This window comes from Dendrobium catenatum, unplaced genomic scaffold, assembly GCF_001605985.2.
Source record: "Dendrobium catenatum unplaced genomic scaffold, ASM160598v2 fragScaff_scaffold_80, whole genome shotgun sequence".
NCBI lineage: Eukaryota > Viridiplantae > Streptophyta > Magnoliopsida > Asparagales > Orchidaceae > Dendrobium > Dendrobium catenatum.
The window spans coordinates 537,828-550,275 of record NW_021318542.1 but is presented as its reverse complement, the minus strand read 5'-3'; the positions used below and the strand labels follow the sequence as shown (position 1 = coordinate 550,275).

Sequence of the window (12,448 nt, the reverse complement as noted above, 5' to 3'; positions counted from 1 at the left end):
TAATCATAAATTTATATTAATTAATATTTTAAATAATTATCTTGTCATTTTTATATCATTTAATAATTTTAATATTTACTGAATCATCTAATTTAGGGGTATAAACAACTCTATATGTACCTAATCGAGCTAAGCTTGTTTAATTTTTATTGAGCTTGAGGTGGATTTGAGCATGTTTACCAAGCTTGAGCTCGCCTCGTTAAAACATTTATAGGCTCGGGCTCGTTTTAAAGTTTGAGTTTAACTTGATTGTTAAGCTCAATTTCTTAATTTTAAATTAAATTTTCATTTCTTTAGAATTTTTATTTTAAAGACAGTTGATGTAAAAATATTAAATATATTATGTAATTTTAATTTAAATTAATTTTTCAATATATTTAAAGATAATCAAGAGGCTAAACGAATTTTTGAGCCGATCCAGGTTGAGCTCTAGTTCATGCTCTTTTAATATAAGAGTTCGAGTATAGTCTCAAGCTCGTGGCTTAATAAACTCAACTTGTGAGTTTGTTAACTAGTAGAGTCCAGTTACCTCGGATCCGATTTTCACATTTTTTATTAGTTCGAAAAATTTAAATCAATAGTGATCGAGCCAAGCATAAATTATTGACCGAACACAACGACAAAATCAGTCAAACGAGGGCTAGTCTGTCAAATTCGTATTGGATTTATTAAGAAAAAAAAATAAATTTTGGGAAATTTATTAAGAAAACTGAACTTGAACAAAATTATTTCGAACTGTATTCATTGCTTTGGGTGCAATCCGCTCCTACTCCTCCTAACTCTCCAATAGTGGGGGCCCTAAAAAGACAAAAACCATAGAAAAGCTGGCGGTGTCAGAAGACTTTACCTTGTAGGCCGTACGCACGCCATCCATATGGCTTCTCGGCTGTCCGCAGCGAGAGAAATTATTAGGTGCGGAATAGAGAGAACTTCTATGCCTATACTGTCCGGTATCCGCACCTAATAATGGACGAACATATGTTAACTAAATGGGAAAGGCACACAGCTAATCTTGTATGTTAATTGGCCTAAATATTTCAAAAAAAAAAAGGGGTGAAAGGCTAACAAAAGCAGCTCATCATTTTAAAATGTTAGTTGAGAATTTAAATTATCAATTAAAAATTTTGGATTCAAAATTTATGTATATATTATCTTATTTGGCCTAAATATTCTAAAAAAAAAGGCTACCAATGTGGAATTTCACAGCTTATGACACTCAATAGGGTGTGAGGGAGCCATTTTTTCATTAGGATAAATATGGGGTTGAAATGAAGGATTCCCTTGTAGGGGTGTCAATTCGGGTGTTTGCGTTGAACCCAATTTGGCCCGATCGTAAATGGGTTCATAATAACACAACCCGATTTTAGAAACAGGTCAACTTTGTCAACCTGGACCCAACCATGTGGGTTACCAGGTTGGCTCGACACGACCCACGAGATCTAGAATGAGATCTAGAGATCGTGATTTGGGTATAGTTTGAGCGAGGGCAAGAGCTGTGTGCTTGTGCAAGCGCGGTGCAGCTCTGCGATTCGACGCGAGAGCTAGGGTGAGACCAAAGACTGGCCTGATTGGGCGGCCCGAATGCGACGACGCAAGGCAGTGAGGGCTAAGGCGAGACTACGGCTGCGACTACACGACGCAGGGCTACAGTGACCGATGAGACTCCGTGGTTCGACGCGAGGGTACTGGGCTAGGGCGAGACTACGAAGTACCATATATGTGACTACGCGAGGGTTGTGAGACCTCTTGGCACTTGGCAGCCGGATCAATCCCGGGTTACCAGGTTGACCCAGAACAGTCCGTTTTTTAAATAGGTCAAAAATTAAAACCCAACCCGTTTGTTAAACGGCTCACCCCCTAACACAAATTTTTCATGTCAAGTTGTCAGATCGTGTCAATAATTGACATCCCTAATCCTGTGGTTGTCAAAATGTTAGTCTAAGAGGAAGAGATCTGGTTGTTGAGAATTATCTATCATTGTGAACCAAAAATCCCGACAAAATAAGATGACATTAACGATCCAATTTCAAGTTGATTCAACATAAATTTGGAATCCGTTTTAATATATGCAAGTTCGCGTGAAGTTAATTTACAATTCAAACGAGTTCAACTTAAATCTGCTCAATTTTATACCAAATCAAATTTAAGTAGAGCTGACATGAAAATTTTTATTTTTATCTTTTTTATTAAAAAAAAATACTAAATATCAATTTATATATAGTATATATGTATTATTTATATCTCAATCGATATAGAGCCGGTTCGATTCAATTTGAGCTCGGCTCGAAACTAAATTGATCTGAAAATTTGGCTCATGACTCGATTTGAGCTTAATCTAAGCTAAAAATTTAAAATTGATTTAATTTTCGAACAATCTTCAAATTTTGAACTAAAATCTAAACCCTTACTCGTAGTATCCTTCAAATATAAAACTATTAATTTATTTTTTATGAGTATTTAGATGTGATGTATTTATTTATTTTTTAAATACTATTCTCATTCTAAATTTATAGTATCTTCAATTTTTCAGAAGTTGAACAAATAATAGTCATTATCTTGCACAACTATCAATTTCTAACCGAATTATTAAAAAAAAACCTATTTATTTTTATAATTTCACATAAAAAATATGCATGGAGAGAATTGATAAATATGAAATAGTTAATTTTTTTATTAATGTTTATGTCGTGAATTTTAGATCTAAAATCATTTAAATATTTGATATCCTAATTTTATTTTGAAAATACATTATAAGATAATATTAGTTATTTTTCAATAAATTTATAATCAAAACAATATGGTTCTCCAAATTAAGCACTCATAAATATAATTAAAATTTATCATAGATCAAATATCTTCTAAATTTTGTATACTTATAATTAAAACATTCAAATAAATGCGAGAAATCTAACGATCATATGAGCACTTAATTTTAAGATCATTAAAATTAACAAAATTAAATTAATTCCAAAATTTTGCACAATCATCACCCTCTTCCAGTGTGATCCTTAACCCGAATTATTGAAATTTTATTTTTATTTTTATTTTTATTTTGTTAGTTATAATTTTTTAATAGGATGAATGAACTCTTTGAAAGTTACATCGACGAGTTAAATCTTATGGTAATTAGTTTAAAGTAGATGATATATCAATGATTTAAAATTTGAGCTGTTATATATTTTCTTTAAGCTTTTGATTCAATAATAAATGAAAGAATGGCCACATATTGATTTAGATTAATTAGTGTTAAGCACTAAAACTCTTCTCATAGAGCACAGGCCCAATAAAACTTTGAAGCGCTTCTGTTATCATTCGCTCGATCTGAACGCAGCAGCTTCCGCCCTGCATCTCAAATGACCAAGCCGAGGGGCACAAAACTCATATGTCATCAGCTCTCGTGCCATTAGAACCACAATGGCAACCAAAGAACACACATCTTTCCACAGCAACACTCCCCCTTTTCTTCCTCCTTCCAAGATCCCCCGTCTCTCTTCATATCCGACGTCACAAGGTACCATCTTTCCTCTCTTCCACTCCCCTACCGCCAATACCAGTAGCACTCATCACAGATACTCTTATACGTTTTCCTTCTGCAGAAGCCGCGGCCATGGCGTCTCCCTCCCCTCTAACCCTCGGCCTTCAACTAGGTCTCAATGGGAGTTCCGTTTCCAGCCCCCCCAAAAAACCGATTTTTACATTCATGCAAATGCAAGAGCTGGAGCATCAAGCCCTCATCTACAAGTACATGGCGGGTGGCCTCCCCGTCCCGCTGCACCTTGTCCTCCCCATATGGAAAAGCGTCGCCGCTGCCAACTGCGGTGGCCGTCACTACCCTCCTTGTGCTTTGTCCTTCAATTAATTTTCTTCATTTTTTTCTAAATGTGCGGGCTTGTGCAGTTTTGGGATGCGGAGATCTGTGTTTGGACTACAGGAACAGTCTGGAGCCGGAGCCGGGGAGGTGTAGAAGGACGGATGGAAAGAAATGGCGGTGTTCGCGTGACGTGGTTCCCAACCAGAAGTACTGTGAGCGCCACATGCATCGTGGACGGAATCGTTCGAGGAAGACTGGCGAAGCAGGCGGCAGCGGCGGCGGCGGTGGCGGTGGCGATGGCGAGGACTTTCATCAGCTGATGCCTGGTGTTCCAATACCTTAACGGCGCAGCTAGCTAGCAGCACGTTGAAGTATATGGATTTCACTTGCCTGGACTTCACCATTAGGCTACCATGTAATTAATGGAAAAATTGTACTCAATGATGAACGCAACATTTTTCACTTTCATTGTTCATTTACTATTTAGTTTCAGATATTTATCCTTAGATATTTCAATCTATATCGATAAATATTTACGTAGTAAACAGAAATATATATTTAATTGGGCAAAAATTACACCACGTAAAATTTTGATGATAATTTATTAGCTAGACTTAGTAAAATTTATGAGTTTGGAACAAAAGTTTTTTAGCATTTTTCAAAATTAATTTTTGTGTTTGAATCTAATGCTATAAACTACTTACAATTATTCAGATTAGTAGTCTAAACGTGTCAAGTAGAGCTAGATTCATCTATGACTTGAACTTGAGTTTGATTATTAATTAATCGAGTTCGACCTCCAGCCTTTTAAATTCTAAGCTCATAAATTATTCTATAAATTCAATTAAGCTCATGAGCCCACTCATTTATTATAAAAGAAAGAAAATGATTCTTATTCAAGTAATTACTATAATAAAATAATAAAAAAATGAGAAATTAAAATAAAAATAAGAAAGAATCACTTAATATAAGAAAGTGATCACCGAGAAGTTTTAAACATTTTTAACAATACTTTTCTTAAAATCTTGAATGCCAATATATTTTAAACTTATTTTATATTAATATATTTTGAACAAGTCAATTTCCAAGTTAACAAGCTGATCAGGACCATTTCACACTTCGGTCGTTGGGTTTAAACTCTAAGCTCATAAATTATTTATCAAATTGAGCTCAAATTGACTTACAAGTCGACTTAACTCATCAACACTCCTAATTTAGAAACTCACTGCTTCTACTTGAATGCATTATTATTTGTATCGATGCTTTAAGCCCATCAGCTATTTGGATTCCTATAATTTTTTTTTGAATTTAGCTATGCAGCAAACTGTGCAATGAGTCAGAAGCTGTGCAGTACTGCATGCGAGTTTCCGTTAATCTCTGTCTCTCTCCCGGTAAATTCTGAAATTTACCGATCGAGTAAATCTTGTAGGACATCTTTTTGTCCTTAAACAATCAAAGACAAAATTTTCCAATAAAAAAAATAAAACTGCGCAGTTCGCATAGAAAGCCTCGAGTAAATCTTTTGTTACATAATTCTTTAACTGCATCATCGTCGTCCGCACATTCATTTTTACTGGTTTAAGCACAGCTTCCTCATCTACGCATTCATCTGGACTAGCTGGAGTGACGAGCATTGATTGTCCAAGTGAGAGCTCCCGACACAGTTCCTGTCAGGAGATAGGAGATGATCATCAGATAACAGTATGTCACATGTCCTCCAGTAATCAAGTTATCATTTAATATAGGTTTGCATTAAATTTGCCATGCAGGTTTCAGTAGGATGCCCTACATTTTTTGTCTTTTTTTACTGGTATTAAAAGCGTTATATTGCTCATTCATGTGTCGACTGCTTGTTTTGCACTTATATGTTCAATATTTTATGTTTTTATAAATATTATGAGGGTTAGTAGTGAAGTAGCTAGCAACCCACGGAGGCTTAGGGTGCACGGTTGGAAATTCACATCTCGGATTCGAATCTCCTCTACTATTATCTCGTCTCTTTAGAGAATCTTTAACCGAACGCCAAACGTGCGTATGACATTCTTCATCGCTCCAGCCGAACGCCAAATCTTTCGTCATTTACTTGCAGGTGAACAGTGCGACGTCAATATTGGTGTTGCACTATTCACCCACGCTATTTTGCTCTCTCAACTGAATTTGACGAAAAAATGCGCGAAAGGGGAGAAGGATCGTTACATTCGCAGAAGCAACTAAAATGGAGTTCGATTGGAGCTAAATCACGGCATTTTGGAGTTTTGCTGTATTTTGCCGTGAAAAATCGCGTTCTCGGTTGGAGATGCCCTTAGAGGGACAAAACAAGTGTGGACCCGATGCCATTAAATGATCTCCAACGACAGATTTAGGAGGGAGCCTATGGGGGCACTTACCCCCCTCAAAAAAAGAAAAAAAAATCTTTCTTTACTTATTTCTCTAAATTTTCCCCCATCACGCCCACAGCTGCGATTTTTTTCCCATTGACGCCCTGTTTGGCTGCTGTTCTTGCCTTTTGGTCACACCCTGTCTCTCTCCTCTCTCTCTCTCTCTCTATCTTAAACATTTTTTTTACTACCGTACATTAGGGGTGTCAATTTCGGGTCACGGGTCGGGTTCGGGTCGAACCCGAACTGACCCGGGTGGAAAACGGGTCAACCCTAACCCGACCCGGGTAGAGAAACGGGTCGAAAATCCGAACCCGGACCCGACCCGGCGGGTTGCCGGGTTGACCCGACACCCGGAACCGCGACGGCGGCAGCGCGAGCGGCACGCGGCACGCGGCGGGAGTGTGCTCTTGTATTTACTATGTATTTCTTCTAGGTACCACCGATCCTGTACAATGACACCAGTTGGTATATATCAGAGCCCAAAAACTGGAAGATAATGACAGACCGCGGCAAGGAACCGGTGAGGGAAGAAGTTCGCACCTTCAACATTCATGCGTATGATGAATGAAGTCTTGAAGCCGTTCCTTGGCAAGTTCTGCATCGTGTACTTCGACGACATTCTGGTGTTCAGCATCAACCGGTCCCAGCATCTTCAACATTTGCAGTCGCTGTTTGAGGTATTAAAAGCTAACCGGTTATTTCTAAATCTCCCTAAATGCGAAATTGCCACAGCCACAGTTCGGTTTTTGGGATTTATTGTTTCCGCCGAAGGTATACATGTTGATCCTAGGAAGATCTCGGCAATACAAAGCTGGCCAACACCCTCCTCTTTCTTTGACATTCGCAGCTTTCATGGGTTAGCTAATTTCTACAGGCGTTTTATAAGAAATTTTAGCATTCTAATGGCCCCTATTACTGACTGTTTGAAGTCTAAGTCCTTTTATTGGGGAGCAGAACAGCAAGAGAGCTTCCAGCTCGTTAAGGATGCTCTTACTACCGCGCCTGTTCTTATACTATCCAGCTTTGATAAGCTATTCACAGTAGACACAGACGCTTCGGCAATTGGCGTTGGCGCGGTGCTATCACAGACGTGCAGACCGGTAGCCTTCTTCAGCGAGAAATTATGTCCTGCTCGCCAAAAATGGGCCGCATACGAACAGGAGCTTTATGCAATCGTTCGTGCATTGAAACAGTGGGAGTCCTATTTACTACACCAAGAGTTTGTCTTATGTAGTGACAATAAGGCATTACAGCATATCAATACTCAGAAAAATGTAAACAGAATGCATGTTCGTTGGCTCCTGTTTCTACAGCGTTTCTCTTTTACAATTAAGCACAAACCGGGGATAGAGAACAAAGCAGCGGACGCGCTCAGTAGAAAAGCCATTCTCCTCAATAAACTGCAGACTGATCTCATGGGATTAGAACATTTGAAAGACTTGTATGCGGGTGACGATGATTTCAGTAAAATCTGGACACATTGCCTTGATACAACTCAGTTTGAAGATTACTCTATCATGCATGGCTTTCTTTTTAAACAAAATCTCTTGTGCATTCCCCAATCCTCCTGGAGACAGCACCTGATAAGGGAAGTGCATGGAGGCGGTTTAGCAGCCCACCTGGGCAAAGACAAGACGTTGCAACAACTACAAGCGAAATTTTTTTGGCCAAGGCTGCGGCGCGACACATTTCGAATTGTGGATAGCTGCCCGGTTTGCCAAATCTACAAAGGGGGAGCTCAGAACACCGGACTATACATGCCCTTACCAGTACCGGACTCAATTTGGGAAGACTTGAGCATGGACTTCGTATTGGGGCTGCCAAGGACAAGAAAAGGCAACGACTCTATCATGGTGGTCGTCGACAGATTCTCAAAGATGGGCCATTTCATTTCCTGTAAGAAGACCTCCAATGCATTACATATTGCTAACCTCTTTTTTACAGAGATTGTTCGCTTACGTACATGGCTTACCGAGAAGCATCACCTCGGATCGCGACGTCAAATTCTTAAGCCATTTTTGGCGTGAACTATGGAAGCGTTTGGGCACGGAACTCCGATTTAGTTCAGCTTATCATCCACAATCGGACGGCCAAACAGAAGTTGTTAATCGAACTTTGGGCAATATGCTACGTTGCTTAGTTCAAGACCATCCCAAACAATGGGAAGAGGTTCTTAGTAAGGCTGAATTTGCATACAATGCAATGCCTAACCGCTCAACTGGTAAAGCTCCCTTCGCCATTGTTTATACTAAAGCGCCTAATACCGCAGTAGATCTCATTGTATTGCCCAAATGCCAATCCACGACGGCTGCTTCCTTTACGAATGACTACTCCAAGATGCTTTCAGATGTTAAACAGCAAATTGTAAGTGCAAATCAGCGCTATAAGAGGACAGCAGACATTCATCGCCGGCAGAAGCTATTTGAAGTGGGCGATTTAGTCTTAGTTCGCCTCCGCCGCGAACGATTTGCCCCCGGCGAATATTCGAAATTGGCTCGTCGCAAACTTGGACCGGTTCCCATAATTGCCAAATATAACGATAATGCTTATCGTGTTCAACTTCCTCCTGGAGTTGAAATAGGTGGGCATAGCAATATACAGTCAAAATAAATTTGTGCTGAATTTAATTTAGTTGAACATGACAATATTTTTTTTAATTATTATTAAATTTATCTTCTTCACAATGGCGAGAAAGGAGTCATGTAGCCGACCCCACGTAGTGGGACAAAGGCATATGTAGTTGTTGTTGTATTAAATTTATCTTCTTATAATAATTATAAAAAGAATTAAAACCCCAATGTCAATTTCAAGCTCGAATTAAAAGTTTGAGGTTATTTTAAAAATCATAAATTTTTGCCTCGTAGATAAAAATTTTTGGCTCCGTCACTGGTGGTCTCGTTAGGTTCCGCTGAGGGATTAATACGCTGTCAAACGCTCTTTTCAGAGTGGCAGTGGGTAGATACCCCTGTTAAAAAAAAAGACTGGGCACAAAATTAGCTTGACTTAGAGCTCATTTTTCATTACATTTTTGTGAGTAAAGTAATATCACGTAACTTAGCTTATTTTCACCTTGAGAGTTCCAAGTTTTAGTGCAGGATCATGGGCTTGAGATTTAGGTTTCATTTGTGACAACTTTTTTATCGTTTTCTAAAGCAACTTTTAGACTTCGTTTGATATAGCTTTCTTATTGCTTATTAAATCAACTTTTCAGTACAAAATTTTTTTGTAATGAAAAACTGATTTAAAAATCAGTAGGAAAATCGTTCCAAATGAAGTCTTAGTATAAATTTTTTTTCTGAAAAAACTCGTTTGAGAAAGCTGTGAAAAAGTTGTCCTAAATGAAACCTTAGTATATATATGAGAATATATAATTAAGTTTATTTGAAGTCATAAAATGAAGAGAAAATATGTGATTATAATGCTCAATTATTTTTTCTATTTTTTTCACTCAAACAAATAATATCTACTAGTTTTTTTTTTTTCACTTTCATGCTTTTCTTGCCACCAAGCACTTGATAATATGGTAAAATAAGCACCATAAACAGCTAAGATTTTATTGTTTGGGGGAAAGTTTAGGGCCACTCCGAACCAATTTTATTAATGAAATTTGATTATATGGCAGCGTTTATAAAGAGGTAGCGCCACAAAATTACAAAAATGAAAATTTGTGTAGGTTACACAACTCTCTTTGGCCTATTGGTTGAGAGCTTAGGCTTCCAACTAAGAGGTCCAAGGTTCGAGTCTTTGTGTATGCGTTGTGTGTGTAAGTTTGCCTTAAATGATCTAAATGTCCCAAAAAAAAAATTTGTGTAGGTTGAGCAACTGATTGTTGGTTCTCATTATTACTCTAAAAAAACGGAGAAATATTACTAGCTATAACGAATTATAGCACAATAATATTGCAGAAAATCAATGTAAATAATCCGGTCTTTAGGTATAACACTCCAGGAAGAAAATTGTGCAACAGGTAACTGTGAAAGAGTTAATTACAAGCTTAAAAATCATCCAAAGTCCCCCATTTATTTTATCTCGAAGTAAATAACTCAACCTCTCTCTAATTAATTAAGGAGCTCTCCTCCCTCTTCTCTTTGTGTGTATGTATATTCCACTTTCGCTGTTTCGAAGAACATATTACAAAAGAAAATAAATGGATAAAAATACTGAGGAGAAGGAAGAGATTTCTTTTTTTTTTTTTCTGATGAGATTTCTAATCTTCTGCCCTCACAAATTGCAGCGGATAATTCACATCACAAATTGCGACGGATTTTTCGCCTCAAACCTGTAGCATAACAAAAAAAAAAAAGCTCCTACACTCATTTTTTGGGCTTTCTAACATTAACAATCCAAACATTTATAAAAAAAATAGTTATGAAAAATGAATATAATTAAAGAATAGTACTCAAACTGCGCAAATTAATGAATACACAAGCACATTCAATAAAATTCAACAAAAGTTATAGTACATTTTAAGTTTCAACATAACTTATACATCAAATGACATAAAATATATCAAAAGCCATCTCAGGCGACAATCTAATCAGAATCTGTATATATGATCACTGTCTTGCTTAGCCGATGGAGGTGCCGATTCATTTATGCAAATCCACTCTCTCAATCTTGTAAGCTCCTCCAATATATCAATCTTCTAAGCTCCACCAATCCACTCGTAACAACCGATTATACATCCAACTTATGTAATTTTGAATAACCATAATAAATTTGTGCGATGAGTTCCTACAACCAATCAATGAGATTTGTATCAAATTTTAAAAAATTAAAATATTATGCAATAGTGATGATTTTACGAGTTTTCGTGAATAGTTGTGATGCTCCTACTTTCCCATTCTCATCTCTGCAACACTTCGATCACTTAATATTATGATCTTTTTAGATCTATTCATCTACCTTTCTTAACTTAAGAGTAAAGACACTCATCCGCCTAAGCATTCTCATCTATTCAACACCTAACTTAATATTATGCTTATTTTTTAATGGCCAACATTCTACTTACACTATATAATATTGCATGTCTCATCAACATCTTATAGAATTTTGCCTAAGTTTGGGGGAAACTATTATATCACACAATAAGCCCAATGTAATCCTACACACTTCAACCATCCAACATGAATTCTACTAATAATATATTCATCTATTATATCATCACCATGAACAATAGACTCTAAGAGTTAAAATCACTCATCCACCATCTTAAAGAATTTTCCTTTTAGTTTAAGGGAAATTTTTCTATCACACAATAAATCCGATGTATTCCTACACTTTAACCATTCAACATGAATTTTACACTTCAACCATCCAACAAGAATTCTATCTATGAATAATTAATTATAAGGATATAATAAATCTTATAGTGTGCCACAGGATTTATCCCGGATTTTAGCAGGATTTAGCGTAAATCCTCCCAAAGAAAACCTCAATTTAGCTCACGATGCACAAAACTCACATTTCCCTCTTTTTTCATAAATCACAGATTTAGTAAACCCAATAGTTCGGCGGATTTAAGGGATTTGGTGGAAAAAGGATGCGAAAGGGAGCTAGAAAGTTACCTTCACAGTGAGCGAGCTCCCATTGTTGCTTCCGATCCCGATCCAACAGGAAGGACATCATCAAAGGAGCGAAGTTGAACAACAATGAAGAATGACGAACATCGGCAAGAAGAGGATGGGTCTCAAGCAAGGAAGGAACGTGAGCGAGCACGGGTCATCACTATGGGTGCGAACATAGAGGAAGAGACGAAGCTTGAGCGAATGAAAGAAATAACTAGGATATCAGTTTAGATAATCTTATTTGTGAAGGAATTGCGGCCGCAAATCCACCACATTTCTGTCACAAAATCTGAGTTGGAAATTTCCGCCGCAATTTTGTCTTAAATAATTTCCATCGCAAGCCCTCCACAAATACGCCGCAAATCACTAGATTTCCTGTAATATTGGAGATACAAAACATCGACCATACTGAACTCCCAAATTATTTTTGGTTCAAGCATCCAAAACTTTTCCTCTACCAAAGCCGAAAAATCAGAGATACTATGAGATTCTTCACGTTGTTAGCATTCCCCCCACATCTCAAACCATTTGTATACTGTGATCGTAGATATCTGGAAGGTGAATCATCGGACGTGCTGAATTCCTAAATTGCAATCGACACCTTAATCTTCTCTTGATAATTGATGAAATTCTTTCCTTCAATCCTAAATTGAGTTTCAACTAAATTGAGTTTCAATATAAGGTATTTC

General features: G+C 37.3%; 1 protein-coding gene across 1 annotated transcript; it reads left to right on the top strand.

Moving 5' to 3' along the window:
* The first annotated feature begins 3,379 nt into the window (after positions 1-3,379).
* LOC110104491 (growth-regulating factor 10) lies at positions 3,380-4,220 on the top strand. Its single transcript, XM_028696168.1, has 3 exons — positions 3,380-3,511; positions 3,597-3,839; positions 3,898-4,220. Exons 1-3 carry the CDS (start codon positions 3,415-3,417, stop codon positions 4,152-4,154), a joined length of 597 nt encoding a protein of 198 aa, XP_028552001.1. The 5' UTR covers positions 3,380-3,414; the 3' UTR covers positions 4,155-4,220.
* Positions 4,221-12,448: the final 8,228 nt, after the last annotated feature.